The sequence below is a fragment of the Leopardus geoffroyi genome, chromosome B2 (assembly GCF_018350155.1).
Source record: "Leopardus geoffroyi isolate Oge1 chromosome B2, O.geoffroyi_Oge1_pat1.0, whole genome shotgun sequence".
NCBI classification, from domain to species: domain Eukaryota; kingdom Metazoa; phylum Chordata; class Mammalia; order Carnivora; family Felidae; genus Leopardus; species Leopardus geoffroyi.
Window position 1 is genome coordinate 136,642,106 of NC_059332.1, and position 17,252 is coordinate 136,659,357.

General features: G+C 43.0%; 1 protein-coding gene and 1 long non-coding RNA gene across 7 annotated transcripts in view; one reads left to right on the forward strand and one right to left on the reverse strand.

Moving 5' to 3' along the window:
- CCDC170 (coiled-coil domain containing 170) overlaps positions 1-17,252 on the forward strand; it is a 106,112-nt gene that overhangs the window by 71,983 nt on the left and 16,877 nt on the right. For 5 of the 6 annotated variants that reach the window (XM_045500043.1, XM_045500042.1, XM_045500041.1 and 2 more), the window contains 3 exons: positions 3,927-4,127; positions 9,406-9,579; positions 12,167-12,409. In XM_045500043.1, coding sequence (XP_045355999.1) covers positions 3,927-4,127; positions 9,406-9,579; positions 12,167-12,409 — 618 coding nt within the window. The remainder of the gene's footprint in view (positions 1-3,926; positions 4,128-9,405; positions 9,580-12,166; positions 12,410-17,252) is intronic. The other variant, XM_045500039.1, reaches the window with a different exon arrangement.
- LOC123609179 lies at positions 7,119-11,667 on the reverse strand. The gene is made up of 3 exons (XR_006717652.1): positions 11,111-11,667; positions 7,611-7,772; positions 7,119-7,235 (listed from the first exon to the last, which is right to left on the reverse strand). It is a non-coding gene; the product is annotated as an uncharacterized LOC123609179 (long non-coding RNA).

The window sequence follows — 17,252 nt, forward strand, 5'->3', positions numbered from 1 at the left end:
GTCCTTAAGTGACCCAAGTGGTTCTTTCTTCAGTTTAGAACTCTTGTGCTTTCTTTAGTTTAATCTTAGGGCAAAAGTGTCTCTCTGGTGAAATCAACAACTACTTGTCCTTGGGAAGTGACTGAAATTTTTTAGGGCATTATGACTTCGCTTCCCAACACCAGGCTCCTTGTTTTTGAAGGATAATTTACTTCAGTGCCTTTTTGTTTTTGTTTTTTTTAAAAAAAATGAGGTATGTTTTCTTTATTATAATCCCTCTCCCTTTCCCTCGATTCCCTACATCTCTCGTGTTGAAATCCCTGGCACATTTTGTCCCACGGAATATTAGGGATATGTTAACAGATGATACTAAGAAAAAGAGGAAAAAGAAAAAAGAAAAGCTTATTGACTCGTCAGAGTTCTCGGTGTGAAAACACAACACAACTTCACAGTTTTGGTGAGACACATATGTTCACCCAGGCGCTGGCATTTGATGTTCCCGAGAACCAAGTCAGATTAGAATGTTAATTTATTTGACTACATTTATGTAAATATCGCTCTGAAAACTATTGGTCGTACATGTACTGAGACCCAAAATAAGCTTATGAAGCTAAGTTCTGGGACATGTAGACTATGGAGGGGTTCCCAGCTGCTTGCTCCTTCCTGGACACCGGAATCTTGAGTTTGCAGCTTCTTTACAGTTCAGCTGTCTACGTACCAGTGGTTTTAAAAGCCATACTCTGCTGACCCTTCAAGCTTCGTGGAGCACTCTTGGGTCCACACCGGGTGAGGATGTGAGAGGAACCTTGTCACCTTCGATATATCACATTGCGCCTTATTTGTCCTTCCCAGAAAGGTTTTTAGTTAAAAAACAGGCTCTGTGGGCTGCAGATGGTTTGAGAAACACGATCTAGGACAATTTCTGAAGGGCCCCTTTAACGCTTTATGACAGAAGCATGGGAGTGACTGAACCAACATACTGGAGTAGGAATACTGATGGTAAAAATGGATGCAGTGCATTGAACTTCAGTCGGGTGTGAAATACTGTGCTGCTCAAATTATCTAAATTATCATCTCATCGTCAGAGCAAAGACACGAAGTTTCAGACAGGTTGATTACCTGCTTCAGTTAACATGCTGCTAAGTAGTAGAGTGGGAACTTGAGACAGGGACTGTGTGACTCCAGAGACCCCGTGCCACAGTCTGGTCTCCATCAGGACCATTGCCTGAGGTGTCATCCTCAACATGGGAGGCTTTTTTTTTTTTTTTAATGTAACCGGGCTATTTGCACCTTAGTGCATTTCAGATTTTATTTTTTTTTAAGTAATCTCTACACCCGGGGTGCCTGGGTGGCTCAGTCGGTTAAGTGTCCGACTTTAGCTCAGGTCTTGATCTCATGGTTCGTGAGTCCGAGCCCTGCGTCGGGCTCTGCTGACAGCTCAGAGCCTGGAGCCTGCATCGGATTCTGTGTCTCCCTCTCTCTCTGCCCCTCCCCCGTTACACTCAGTGTCTCTCTTTCTCTCCCAAAAATAAACATTAAAAAAAAAGGTCATCTCTACACCCAATGTGGGGCTGGAACGCACAACCCTGAGATCAAGAGTTGCATGCTCCCCCGACTGAGCCAGCCATGCACCCCCAAAATGGGAGTCTTTCCTGATCAATTTCTCTGGCAGGCTTTGCTTTCCTCTGGGACCTTCTTCAGTGTACTGACTGGGGCTAAGTGATTACCCAGTTCTCCATCTCTCCAGCTGAGGATTTCTGTGTCTCTTTTTCCTTCGGTTTCATTCTCTTTGTTAGGTTAACTATGGGGTAGGAGAAGTGTTGAAGGACTTCCAAGTAGAAAGACTCACCTCCTACTTGGAATCGAATGTGAAACACATTTCCTACTGCGCAGAATCATGTGCTCTGCCTCGTATAATATAATATCATTAAACAGCCCTCCTCTCCCCGGGCAGTATCTTGGGGGTGTTGTTTGATGGCTGTTGTTTTGTAGGTGACTTTGTATATTATACCAAGACAGGCGTACCTTTCTCTTGCATTGAGATCACATCTCTTATTAGTAAGTGCCAATGGTAGGAAGTACAAAATGAGGAGTTCTCAGAGGCTCATATTCTGTAATTAAAATTGAAATTTCCTTGGAGAGCACAATTCCTTGGATGTGGTGCTAAGCAGCTTGCCATCAAATATTTGATTTCAAGCACCCACAGAAGTATAGAATTAATTGAATTACAGGCCTGGGACCTGGAGAGCCACAGAAGCACATGATTTGAGCATTTGGAGATGAAGTAGTCTAACCTTCCTGACTGTAGCTACAGTAAGATGCTTAAAATACGAGATAAACACAAAGACATAAAATTGCAAATATAGTATCTCACCTGTATTTTAACAGGGCATAAAAATAAATTATTTGAAAATATTAATAGTTGTTAACCTCTGAGTGGTTTTTTTTTCCTTAAACTTTTTCTTTTGTCCTTAATGAATCTTTATTTATTTAAAAAATTTTTTTTAATGTTTATTTTTGACAGAGAGAGAGAGAGACAGACAGAGCATGAACAGGGGAGGGGCAGAGAGAGAGGGAGACACAGAATCTGAAGCAGGCTCCAGGCTCTGAGCTGTCAGCACAGAGCCCGACGTGGGGCTGGAACTCACAGACTGCAAGCGAGATCATGACCCGAGCTGACGTCAGACGCTCAATTGACTGAGCCACCCAGGCGCCCCTTTAACGAATCTTTTATAATGAGTATATATTACTTTGTAATTTTGGGGACCAGGAAAAATTCTTCCTTTCACTGAAGTGGAATTATTTCTCTGATTTGGACCTGTTGGTCCTTAACTTAAGCTCTGAGGGCAACTCAGAGCAAACCCTAGTGTTCTTCCAGATAATAGCTTTACAAAATATTTGAAGATGGCTGGAGTGTTTTCTTGCTTTTTAAAATGGTTATTGATAGGTAAGCAGAATTTTTTTTTTAAACAGAAACTATAAACCTGAAACCATCAAGATATTCCAGTTTCTGTAAGAATGGTACTGAGTAATATGTAAATGTCTTTTTCTTTTTTCTCTTCTGAAACTAACCATCAAAACAAAACATATTTTTCACCCCAAACTTGGTGTCTTTATTAAATTCAATGTTTCCTGAAGACTGGATCAGGTAGATTCAGTTTGAGTCTTCTCGACACGTACCCGAGGTCTTTGGTACACTTACGTTCTTATTTATAGGAACGTCAGGACAAAGAGAGAAACGCCAGGGAAGGATGGAAGCACTGGAAAAGTTAGGAGTGTGTGAAGAGAACGGGGGCCTTTCATGGAGAAACTGTGACTTCATTTTGTGGGAGAGGAGGTAGCAATCAGATTGTCCCGCCTTCTTGCATGCAGAGTTGCTGTGTTAAGTTTGACCTTCCAAATGCTATCATGATAATATCACTGTATGAGTACACAGCACAGAAGCAGCACCACTGAACTTCGGTGCCTGAGTAACCGATACTCAATGGAAAATCGAAAAAAAAGCTTGAAAAAATATCTTTATGCACTTGAATTCTGGATAAATTTACTCTAAAGTTAACTCACTGTGTAATCTTTAACCCGCCACATATGGTGGAGGAGTTTCTCTGTCTGAACTTTTTTTCCGGTTAAGCTTTGAGGCTCCTAAATTAATGGCAGTTTTAGGGGTATGTAAATATCACCCATAAATATTTATCGAGTAACCTGTTTAAGGAATTATATAAAAATGAAAACAAATACCAATAGAAATATTTTATTAGGTAATGAATACAGATTTATTTCAAGCAGAGGCGGATACAGCTATCAAATTACCTGTTTTTTATTTAATTTTTACAAGGAATCTGGAAGTTGGTGTTATAAATAGTTATGTTGCTTGGGTTGAGCACTAGATTTGAACACTTTGGTGCATCCGAAACAAGGCTTATCCTTGTCTGTTTCTTTGTTTCCAGATGGTCTCCCAGCTTGAAGCCCGAATATCTGAGCTTGTTGAACAGTTGGGAAATGAGTCTGGGTTTCACCAGAAAGCTCTTCAGAGGGCCCAGAAAGCAGAAAGCAAGTTGGAGACTCTTCAGGGTCAGCTGACATACCTGGAGGGAGAGCTGGCTTCTGGAGATGTTTTGCGAGATAACTTGAATTTTGAGAAACAAAAAGTAATAACCTGAGGGTATCTGTGGGGAGAAACATCTGTTGCAGTTTAAAATTTTACCTGAAAATGTTCTGAATTTTACAGTACTTCAGTAGAATGGTTAAGTCTGTATAATGAGTAAATGTCAGGGAACAACGTCCTGTTTTGGGGTGTCTTCCTAGTACTTAGGGCTTTCTTGATTCGGATTAATCCAGTGAAACTCAACAGGTATTTGTTGAATGCCGGTTATGTATGAGACCCTGAAGGTTTGAGGGCTAAGGTCTGAGTAACACACAGTTCTTGATCATAAAAGGCCCATGATTCACTTGAGGAGACAGACATTCTAGTCATTTGCTGTGACTATAAAGCTGTACGTGTTGTAACAGATGTATTGATTGACAAAATGCTGTAGGAACTCAGTGAAGGGAATGATAACTTCTGGATAAGAGGAGGATTTTTACAGGGCAGAGGGCAATGGAGTTCGCCCTTGAAGGATAAGTAGGATTTTAGAGGAGCGAGGGTGCGGATGCTGTAGGGGAAACAGTGCGAGCAAAGGTGTGAAAGCTTCTAAGTGCATAGTGTAGTCATAGTGCGGAGCGATCGTTCCAGTGTGGCCGGAACACAGCATTCCGCATGGGGTTGTGGCAGGAGAGAAGACTAGCGTGGTTTGGATGACGAAGATTCTTTATTCTAGCTTCTGTAGAATATTAAGTGTAGTAAGTGATTTTGGGCATTGCGGTGTTTTAGAAAGATGACGCGACGTCACGGTGAAGCTGAAGTCACAGCAGGGACAGACTCGGGAATGCTAATGGCAATAACGTGTGAGAGAAGGAGAGTACAGTGAGAAGGGGCCCCCACTTATGACCTGACCGTGGGGAGACCATCTGTGACCGTCCAGAGGCAGTTAGACTGGCGGAGAGCAGAAGCTAGTTTGCTCCGGGCTGAGGGGTGAGTGCGGAGGAAAGGTTTGAGAGTAGAAGTAGATTCTTAGGAAGTCTGGCGACCAGAGAGAAAAGAGGCATGAAGCCAGACGACTGAAGGAAGATTTTATTGGCTGGAAGGGGAAGGTACATGGTTGTGAGTCACAGGAGGAAAAAAAAAGAGAGAGAGAAAAGAAGAAATGGGATTGGGATTGGATTTGGCATGAAAAATAAATACGCTGAGGTTAAAAAAAATATTCTGGAAACACATTCATCCTCGTTTTTCAGCACTTCGGAAAGCCAAGGAAGCATCACGCCTTCATGGAGGGTTGGATAGGCAAAGACACGGAAGAGGTCTGTGGGAAATCCTAGTCTAAGTGGATGACACAGGTAAAGGAGAACACAAGAGTTAATTAATGGAGGGAGGTATAAAATTCAACAGGAAGTTGGATGAAGTTTCCTGTTTCTGTGAGTGAGGACATGAGCCATCTTCACACAGGAGGTAGCATCACGAGAGGCTTGAAAGAATGAGTAGGAATTTGTCAGGCCGGAGAGGTGGGGGAAGGGATTCACAGTATCGAGAACAGTAGGAGGAAGGAAGGAGTGGAGGTGTGACCTGTTGTGACGTGCTGTGACCTGCTCAGGAGACCAGTGAGGCACAGGGAGACCGAACATGGTGCCTGGTGAGTCCAGAGGCGTGAGGTGGCCCTGGAGACGTGTAGGAATAATTGAGATAGGGAAGGCTAGTTGCCCAAGGCTTTATCCTGTAGACAATGGGAAGCCATAGAAGGCTTTTGAATCAAAGAAAAGATTTCTCCGAAGGCAGACTGGCTTTGAGGGCCTAGAGATGAAAGGTAGGGAGCCAGCTAGGGGATTGTTAGAATAGATAATTAGAATAGAATAGAACAGGAGGCAATAAAGATTTGGACCAGGTAGTGGGGTTATGAATGAAGGGGTAGATTTGACAAATTTGGGAGGGTGAAGAGTATCTGAAAAAGATGTGTTGATTGAAAATTTGAGTTTGAAAGGAAATGTTGCGCCTGAGTATAATGTGTTATATTGGAAGAAATCTGACTGCTGGGCTATCTACCTAGATGTCCCATGAACACATTGCACTAATCATTTTCAAAATGGAAATGATCACCTCTCCACAAATTTGCCCCCTCCTGCCTCAGGGATGATGACGTAATCTGCCTCCAGCCACCTGAGACAAAAGCCCCAGGGTCATTCTTAATGCTTCCCTCTTCTTAACCAATTCCTAAACACTGTAAATTCCATCTCCTTAACATATCTCAAATGTCACCCCCCCCATCTCTATATTTAGCGGCAGTGCTCTGACTCCAAACATTATAATCATTTGTATGGACTGTCCAAACAACCTTCCAACAGCTCCCCACTTCTGCCAGGGAGGTCTTAATAAAATGTGTGTCCAATTTTTCTTAAAACTGGCCAGGGGCTCTCTATGGCCTTCAGGCTCAGCTACAGATTTCTTCTTTCCATGGCTAAGCGTTCTGTGACCTGGCCAGATCCCCTCTCCAGGCTTTCCATCACCCGTAATCCCTCCAGCCTACGGTGGCAAACTCCAGGCTTCAGGGGACTAACAGGGCCCTGCAAGGGTGTGTGGTGATTGATCTCTGAGCCTGAAGACATCCACATTCAAATTTATAAAAAACAATTGGATGACCAAAAAAAAAAAAAAAAAAATTGGGGGCCTCCTTGGCATCCTATATTACATGTTGCTGTTCTCTCTGAGAAAAAGTTCTCCTTACCTTCTTCACCTGGTAATAGCTGTCCCTTGAAGACTCAGTTCCAATGTCACTTCCTCCTTCCCCTTCCTTAGAGACTTAGTTTTCCTTCATGCAACATGTGCGTGTGTCTGTCACAGCACTTACTGACCTAATGTCTTCCGTCTTCTCCAGTCAACTCCAAGCTTCTTGAGATCAGAGGAAATCTTTTTTTTTTTTTTTCTTTTTTCTTGGTTTCTCCAGCAATTAGGGAAGAGTCAATAAATAGTATTTAAATTGTGAAGAAAGATCTAAAAAGCAAGAATTTTAGGTAGACTGGTGTCTCTTCCCTTTTTATTTTTCATCGTAATGACTCATTAATTTTCGCTGAGCTTGTGCCAAAAGAACTCTCAGTTACGAAAGCAAATTATGTAAATGGATTCCACTGTGGCGAATATTCCGTAGATCACCACCTCTGAACTGCACGTCCTAGTAAGGATGACAGGCATGTAAAAGTGAAAAGCAAAGTTGTACAGAGTTTAAGTTTAAATATAGGTAATTGAGGTGCACACAGAATAGAATAGATTTATGCTAAACTGTGATTCAAAGAAATAAGTTGTACAGGAAATCCCTCCAGTGACCCTACCCTTTTGAGGCATAGCCGAGATCTTTGAAACGGGCCCTTGCTATGTGGGGTGTGGCTTGGTCCTGTCCTTATCCCATTTTGCCGGTTGTAGATCCTGGCACGCTAAGTGGATGGGTCACATGTAGACGTAGCAAGAGAGACTTTATGCTTACACAGGGAGGGTCCTGATTCTATTTTATTTACAAAACAATAGCAGTTATTTTTACTTTCATCCATACCTTCAAAATGAATCATTCCAAGGGGAGTGCTGACACAGCATGAAGAAGTGAGAAACTGGTGATGTGGAAACAAAAGTAGCTTCTGGTCTTGGTCTTGTAGCCCAAGACAGCAACCTAGCACCGTGTAGCACAGCAGATAAGCAGTACTTCCCGTGACCGTGCCTTACAAAGAAGAGATTACAGTGTAGGTATGCCACTCAACAAAATTTGAAAGTACTCACAATTAATTTCACCTCGATGACTAAAAGTATCGATAGTTCTGGGCTTTATGCTGGCATGCTTCAGTCACCCAGGAATCATACTTATTTAAACATATAGTCACCTCAGAATGCCAGATAGATGAAGACTTATTGCAGTGGGAAGAAAGTTTCAAAGACAGAACCCAAATCATGAAGTGATGATACAGAAAGTTCATTGATTGGTTCACTCATCCAACAAGTGCTTAGTAAGCATTCCTCTGTCAGGCATGGCCCAATAAACCACAGAAATTAAGTGGAGGATATAAAAAAAATACTGAATTCAAGGGCCACATGCACCCTGATGTTTTAGCGACATTATCAACAATGGCCGAATCATGGAAAGAGCCCAAATGTCCATTGACTGATGAATGGATAAAGAAATTGTGGTGTGTGTGTGTGTGTGTGTGTGTGTGTGTGTGTGTAAAATAAATAAGTAAATAAATAAATAAATAAATAAATACTATTCAGCCATAAAAAAGAATGAAATCTTGCCATTTGTAACGACATGGATGGAGTTCAAGAGTATTACGCTATGAGAAGTAAGTCAGAGAAAGACAAATACCATACGGTTTCACTCCGTATGTGGAATTTAAGAAACAAAACAAATGAACATAGCGGGCAAGACAAGAAGGAAAACCAAGAAACAGACTCTTAACTTAGAGAACAAATTGATGGTTACCAGAGGGGAGGTGTGTGGGGGGATGAGTTAAATAGGTGATGGGGATTAAGGAGTGCACTTGTCGTATTGAGCACCGGGCATCGTATGTAACTGTTGAGGCACTAAATTGTACATATGAAACTAGTATTACACTGTATGTTAACTAACTGGAATTTAAATAAAAACTTGGAAGAAAAATAAAGAAATCAAGTGGAGGAAGATCCTGGAACGATTTTGTAACATTCACCTGTTAAAAAATGAACCTTGACTTCATTGATACGGCTGTGTTTTACAATATTGTTCCTTAAACTATGTTACATTAAAAACTCTTTAAGACATTTGTTTGGTGTAGGAATTTAAGTTTAAAAAAAAAAAGCAAAAACATTGTCCAAGTGTGTTTGTGTGGAGAGCTTTGATTTTGGAGTGATCTGTAGAATCCAAGGGGAGTAAAGTGGCAACTGTTGTCATGTTTTTTTCCACATTTGAGACCAGGGCCCACTTAGGATGGAAAAGTTGCCATGGAAGGTTTGTGGATGAGTAGATCCCAGAAGCTGGATTAGCCTGGAAGGGACAGCAGCCTGTCGCCAAAGCAGAGAGATGCAGATGTTGTCCGGAGGATGCCAGATTTGTCACATGGCAGGGTTGAGAAGAGTGTCTCGTGTTACGTTGAACATCAAGATCACTGACCACGAGAGTCAAGTGAATTTGGACAGGAAGCAGGGCAGGGAGCTGGCAAGGTGGTTCTGGAATTCATTACCAAACACTGGGGTCAGGGGTCGGGCTCCATACTGGGTTTAATGAGACCTATCTGTAAGTTTGGGAGAAAGAGAAGGAGTCTGTGAGATCACCTGTTAACTTCGTTTTTGTGCCTCATTTTCATTTTTGTTCTTGGGTTTAGTATCTTAAATTTCTAGATCAGCTCTCAGAGAAAATGAAACTGGACCAGATGGCTGCTGAACTTGGCTTTGACATGCGCCTGGATGTAGTCTTAGCTCGCACAGAGCAGCTGGTCCGCCTCGAGAGCAACGCAGTCATTGAAAACAAGACTATCGCTCACAATTTACAGAGAAAGGTAGGGGATACTGAAACTTGCTAGTGTTGAGAGAAAGAATTGCTGAGACACTTAAATATTGAAAAATAGGGGCGCCTGGGTGGCGCAGTCGGTTAAGCGTCCGACTTCAGCCAGGTCACGATCTCGCGGTCCGTGAGTTCGAGCCCCGCGTCGGGCTCTGGGCTGATGGCTCAGAGCCTGGAGCCTGTTTCCGATTCTGTGTCTCCCTCTCTCTCTGCCCCTCCCCCGTTCATGCTGTGTCTCTCTCTGTCCCAAAAATAAATAAACGTTGAAAAAAAAAATAAAAAAAAATATTGAAAAATAGTTTACTTCCCCTTGTGTTCATGACTGTGGTTAGGAAACACAAATATGTATTTATAATTTGAGTCTCTGTTTCAAGTCTGAGGGATGGTAAGTTTATCACCTAAGGTTATGTTTGACTGTGAGTCATAGAGACCCAAAATAATGGTGGCTTATATGACTGGATGTGCTTCCTCCCCACCCCCACCCCCACCCCCATAAGTTTCTAGAAGTAGACTGCTCAGGGTGAGTGTGGCCAGTCTGCTCTGTGAAGTTTTCCAGGAGCCAGGCTCCTTTCAGGTATTAATCTCCCATCCCTAGGGTGGTTCATATCTTTATGGTTCAAAATGGTACCTATGGGTTCCAGACAGAAGTTTGGAGAAGGAAGGGACAAAGAAGAGGGATGCAAAAGAGCATGTGTGAGCTGTCTTTTGATGGAGGCTTCCAGAATTTGCCACGTGAACTTGTGTTTATGTCCCATGATTCTGATGACCGAAATTAATTCAAGGGAAGCTGGGCACTGTAGTCCTTTCCCTAGGTAACCACTTTCCTACCTACGAAACTCACTGATTCTATTATTAAGGGAGATGAGGAGAACTTGGGAATATCTAGCAGTCTCCGAGTTGATAAACTCTCTGGCACTGGAGAGAAAAGCGAGGAGAAGCATTTACTTTTCATTGACTCAAAAGAAGAATTAAAAACAGTTTAGACTAAATAAATGAATGAGTAGATGAAAAGGATAAAAATATAATTATTAGTTATATAATTATTGGCATTGGTGAAAGAAAGAGCAAAACACAGATGTGTTCTTATAATAGTTCTTAGGAGAAAATTCTGTGGTGGAATTATAGTGTACAGGCTGTGTCATGGGTCACATCTGGGATTCCAGTTTGGTTCCACCAAGCTGTGTGACCTTGGACAAATTACATGCCTCTCTGTCTCTATTTCCTCATATTTAAGATGGGAATGATATCTACCTCATGAGGTTGTTCATTTTTAATAAGACCCATTTTTTAAACTCTTGGCTCATAGACTGAGCTATATTCACATTTGATCTCTTCTCCATATACTAGATTTTGAGGAATACTTTATAAAAGACAGCAGATAACCCCTGTGAATGTCAGAGACATTAAACTGAGCTACAGTTCTTTCTGAAGGTCTCCTCAGATAATTGATTTCCCCCCCGATCTCCAACATCGTTCCTTCTGACATATTGTATAATAATTGAAATTACCAGCTGTACAGGACTCACCAGGGTAATTGTGCAGTCGAGGGGAATTTGACATGAAGAAGCTTGAGGAAGGGAGTTTGGCTACAGAGGCATGAAACGGGCTTTGTTAAGAATGGATCTGGCTATGGACGCTGCCACCATCGTTAGACAAGATACACAAGGCTGCATTTCAGTCTGTCCTTCACACCTCTGAGAAGTGCAGAGTATATAATTAAGGAAAATGTGATGGTCCTCAGCTCTAACATTCTAGAATTCTGCACGATTCCAATCCCCAATGTTTGCAACAGATGTAAGAGGTTTCTGTACTTAATATTCTCCTCACTAATTGTGACATCACAATCCAGGAGGATTTCTTTTCCCCCTTTAGAGGCCATAATCTTTTTCTAAAATCCATTATAAATTCCTTCATCAAGTTTGATTGTCAGTAATTAGTGCCGTTTGAAGAATTTGTTCTCTGCTTGGTTTGTGGCCGGTATAGGCCAGGCAGATGATAAAGACACCAGTGAACTGGAACCTTCTTGAAGTCCTTTCCATTTCAAAGATTTTAAACATATAAGCACAGCTTTCTTTAAATGCTCCCTGATTTAACTTACTTTAAAAAGATAACAACTCTCATGTTTGGCATCACTCGGTCTGGTTCCAACGGATTGAAATTACTCAGTCTCGGTTTTTGGTGCTAACATGCACTCTCTTTTCTTTTAGCAAAGACCAGTGCCAGGGGGTGGTAGAGAGGATGTTGTCTCTCTACCCCATTCAGATCTTGATAAGCCCATGTTCGTAGCTTTGAAAGTAATTGTACATGTCTGTTATGGTGTACATAATGTTGGAGGGAATCAGAGGTGGAAAGCCTACTTCTCTGTGCATTTTCTGTGGCTCTTTTGTCTCATGCTTTGCAGCTACAGAATTCGTTCTTGGAAAACCAGGAATGAAAAAATGCAATCAAGAAGAGGAATCCAATAACCTTTTCTGAGGGTTTATAGATGAGTCTAATTGAAGTGCAGATAAAGATCAACGTTATCTGAGTAATTCGTTTATATTTACTGACTGCTCAAAAGATCCCCGTTTGTGTCACATCAGCTCAAGACTCAGAAAGAAAGCCTGGAGAGCAAAGAACTGCATGTGAACCTTCTCCGGCAGAAAATCGCCCAGTTGGAGCAGGAGAAGCAGGTGCGTTCGGCCTTGGCGGTAGAGAGGGACGAGGCCAATCTCACCCTAAGGAAGTTGCAAAAGAAGGTGGAGAGGCTGCAGAAGGAGCTGAGTGTGTGTCGAGAATCGAACACGGAGCTCAAAGCCCAGCTGGCTGACACCCACGAGCTTAAGGCAAGTGCCCATCTTCATTCCCTTGTTGATTTTTGCACGTTGCCATTGAGGCTTATGTGAAAGGGTGGCAGTCTTATAACAGACACGCCGGAAAAGGAAAGGAGATAAGGGCTTTCTGTGATCTTCTGGAGTTGTGGGAAAAATGCAAATACTACACAAAATCAGCATAGTAGGCCAATTTAGCGTCTCTTCAATGCTTGGAATGGAGCCATAGTTGCTGTGTGAAAAGCCCATCAAAAAAGGGTGATGGAGGTGACGGAGATTAAGAGGACACTTATCTTGATGAGCCCTGAGTGATGTAGGGATGTATGGAATCACTGTACTGAAATTAATATAATACCGGATGTTAATTACGCTGGAATTAAAAGAAAAAAAAGGTGATGTTAAGTACAGAAAATATAAACATTTCTTCCAAGTGTGGGTGACTATGATATTTGGGATCAGGGGTTTATCACGCGGGAATCTGCTTAGCAAGAAATGAGAAAACTAGCACAGCTCTTCACTGAGAAGTCAGCCAGCATTGTGTCCCGTGGCCTGGAGATGCCGTCCGTGTACCCAGAAGTGAGGAAGGGTCCCTGACTGGGGCAGTGTGCTTCCTGGATTTGGAGGGTTCAACTTCTAATGGCTACAGAGAAGAAAGGAATTAAAACATAAAAGAATTTAATCAAAATCTTTAAATGTCATGTACGTGTGCCACTGGAAAGAATATGTAACTTCATATGCACATATCCTTTCTGGCAGAAATGCGTGTCATGAATACAGATGAGAATAATGTCCTTGCTCTTTACAGATGAGCGCTCTGTAATGGACTTCTGGAATGTTTCTGAATCTGGAAACAGACCAGCAGGGAAAAGGAATCTGGAATTCAGCTAACACTTCAATATGTGTAGTGGGGACAATATTTTAGGAAATATTTCCTACTGTATGTTTTTTTTTCTTCTGAGTCATTAGCTCTTTTCTCCTGAAACCTTTCTTTTTTAATTTTTTTAACATTATTTATTTTCAAGACACAGAGACAGCGTGCGAGTGGGGAGGGGCAAAGCGAGAGGGAAACACAGAATCTGAAGCAGGCTCCAGGCTCTGAGCTGTCAGCACAGAGCCCAATGCAGGGCTCAAACCCACTAACTATGAGATCATGACCTGAGCTGAAGTCAGACGCTTAACAGACAGCCACCCAGGCGCCCCTCTCCGGAAACCTTTCTAAGTTGAGGCTTTTTTCCCCAGAGGAAAAAACAGGGCAGACGCAGCCCAGGGGAGGGAACATATTTAAAAATAAGGGAAGCAGGAAGCAAGGGACGGCATCTGATGGGGTACAAAGGCTGGGGAGCAAGTTTCAAGGTAAGCATCTCCCACACCCCCTCACACCGTGAGACTTATCTTTGGGGGTGTGTGTGTGCTGGGGTGGGGGTAGAACCCCTGAAGTCAGCATGCCATTGCTTCCGCCCTGGCTGGAAGCGGCAGGAGTGCTGAGGCAGCATCAGTGTCATAAAACCAGGTTTTACAAATGTCCTGTGGTGGATACAGAGTGTTTCTAGGTGGTGTCTCACGGGGCATTATACAATGTTGAGCCCTGAAGTGGAAAATGGATTCCCTTTAATTTTTCTTTCAATTCTTCCATTGTCAAGGAGAAAATCTTAATTAGAAGTTATTGGGGCGCCTGGGTGGCGCAGTCGGTTAGGCGTCCGACTTCAGCCAGGTCACGATCTCGCGGTCCGTGAGTTCGAGCCCCGCGTCGGGCTCTGGGCTGATGGCTCAGAGCCTGGAGCCTGTTTCCGATTCTGTGTCTCCCTCTCTCTCTGCCCCTCCCCCGTTCATGCTCTGTCTCTCTCTGTCCCAAAAATAAATAAATGTTGAAAAAAAAATTAAAAAAAAATAATAAAATAAAAAAAAAATTAGAAGTTATTAAGGCAAAAACCGTAAGAGACTCTTAAATACAGAGAACAAACTGAGAATTGCTGGGGGTGGGGGTTGGGTTAAATGGGTGATGGGCATTAAGGAGGGCACTTTTGGGGTGAGCACTGGGTGTTGTATGTAAGAGATGAATCACTGGGTTCTACTCCTGAAGCCAAGACTACACTGTGTGGTAACTAACTTGAAAAAAAAAAAAAAAAGTTACTCTGTCTTTACTATTATTATTGCTATACCTCTGACTTTGGGCCTAAGAAGATTCTTTTCTACTCATTGGCTTCCTCGTGTTGAAGGACAGATGAGGATGGTTCCTATAATTGGTGTTAAACATTCAGGTACCAAAACATAGGCTAGGAATGATAAATAAAGTGAACCTGGATTTCAAAACAGGGAGATGAATTCCGTCATCTGGAAAGGGACATGTTTCATTATAAGCGTGTTTCGGTGGAATAGTTCAAATTCTTCAGAGAAATCTGTGATATAAGGAAAGGGTAAACAGCACTCTTTTGTTGTTTTTTGTTTTGTTTTGTTTTGAGAGGGGGCAAGTGAGCAAGGGGCAGAGAGAGAGGGAGAGAGAGATGAGGAGAGAGGGAGAGAAGGGGGTCTCACCCGAAGCAGGGTTCGGACTCACAAACCGTGGGATCGTGGCCCGAGCCCAAGTCCAATGCTTAACTGATTGAGCCACCCAGGCGCCCCGCACTGGGGATTTTCACACACTGAGCTTGCTGAACTCCACAAAGCCAGAGGAGAAGAGAATGTGGGGCAGTCTGGGTGATTCCTAAGGACAACTAAGTGGGAGTGACACCGAGGAAGCTGAGGCATGCTGGCTGCCTAGAGGAAGGACTCAAGTGAGGATGTCCTAATAAGACCACCACTGTGTTTCTGAAACCGTGTGTGGTGATGCTGGTAGCTGCAGGGTGGGCCGCCTGGCCTCCTGTCCCCAGTCCCCTCCGCCCTACAGCTGAGGACATCTGGTTCCTACCAACAAATTTTCCCCGTCTCATAGAGTGCGGTCTTCTGTCCTCAGGAGAAATTACGAAACTTAATTTAACAAGTCAGGATTGATTCAACCTCGCGGTTTATTTTCCTGCTAACCTAGTTCTGAAATGTGCATTGCTTCTGCGGCTAACATCAGAGCAACTGTTCCGCATAATTGGGTTGCCGCTCTGTTCTTTCTACTCCGCCCATCTCCTTATAACCTCAGAGACCCTTGCTTCCCTTGATACTAGGGGCCTGCCCTGCTTTTTCCAGTTTCCGAGAACTGAGACTCCATCTCTGAACGCAGCCGGCTGGGCCCTAATGTCAGGACTCTGACATTAACCTGCGGGTTCCAGCTACCTTGATGCGTGTTTCCAGATACTGTAAAGCTAAAATATAATAATGTGGCGAATGAATATTCTATAAAACATGGTACAACAATTAGTTGCCATTTTAGCTAATTTTGTCACTGCTGAGGGTGGCAGTTATACTCTCTGCCTTCAGAATTACCATAACTCAGGAGGCTGAATAAGGTTGGCTTACACGGAGCACGGCGGCGCTCAGTCTAGCAACAGAGGACGTGATGATGGGACAAGGGATTCCCCATCGGTGACACCCAGGAATGGGGCCCAGCACCCACTGGGTGAGAGTGAGTGATGAGTGGTTTTAGAGGTGGGCACTTCCTGGCTAATGGCAGTGTGGGGGCCCACTGGGGCCGTGGATCCGAGGAGGGCATCTTCCAGGCTAAGGGTATTGGCAGTAGGGCTGGGACCCCTAGCTGAGACAACCCTGTGTATCGGAAATAGTGTTGGGGAGAGAGTGGCCCACACTTGCCGTAGCAGAAGCTGGAAAACAGCCAGTGGAGGTTGAGTCCTGTGTCTATAGAGGACGTTCCCGTCTGGTCTCAACGACCTCTGCCTCAGCTCTGCACCATATGTCACCTGGATTATTATAATTATCTGCAAGTGGTCTTTCCACTTAGCCTTTCACAAGCAAGCCTGATTTCTGTAATTAAGTTTTGCTCTTTGGCTGGTAGGATTATGCCACAGGTGGTTCTGGGGTAGTGTCTGATCGAACGATTTTCTATTCCCGTGTCTGTGGTATAAAGCAACGTTTTCAAGCGTGGGGCATGTACCCTCTGTGGCGTGTGAAATGCTTCTAGGTGGCACTATGTAATGTTCACTTTGAAGTGAAAGATGGATTCCCTTTAATTTTTCTTTCAGTTCTTTCCCCATCAAGGAGAAAATCTTAATTCGAGGTTATTATGTTTTTATGCCTCTAGAACATTTGCCGGTCTGCTTTTCAAGCAAAGAATAAGCCTTGAGCTCAGTGCTGAGCACAAGAAATAGTACCTAGCAATGCTGTTTTGTGTTTATCGTATAGTGGCTTTTTCTTCTTTAAACATTTTTTTAAATTCCACTATAATTAACATACAGTGTTACATTAGTTTCGGGTGTACAATACAGTGATCAACAATCCTATACACTAGTCAGCGCTCCTCACAATAAGTTGTACAATATTTGTTTTGTTTTTTTAATTAAAAAAAATTTTAATTAATTTTTTTTAATTAAAAAAATTTTTAATTAATTTTTTTAACGTGTATTCATTTTTTTTTTAATTTTTTTTTCAACGTTTATTTATTTTTGGGACAGAGAGAGACAGAGCATGAACGGGGGAGGGTCAGAGAGAGAGAGAAAGACACAGAATCGGAAACAGGCTCCAGGCTCTGAGCCATCATGAGCCATCAGCCCAGAGCCTGACGCGGGGCTCGAACTCACGGACCGTGAGATCGTGACCTGGCTGAAGTCGGACGCTTAACCGACTGCGCCACCCAGGCGCCCCACGTGTATTCATTTTTAAGAGATGGAGGTAGAGCACAAGCGGGGGACGGTCAGAGAGAAGGAGACACAGAATCCAAAGCAGGTTCCAGGTTCTGACCTGTCGGCACTGAGCCTGA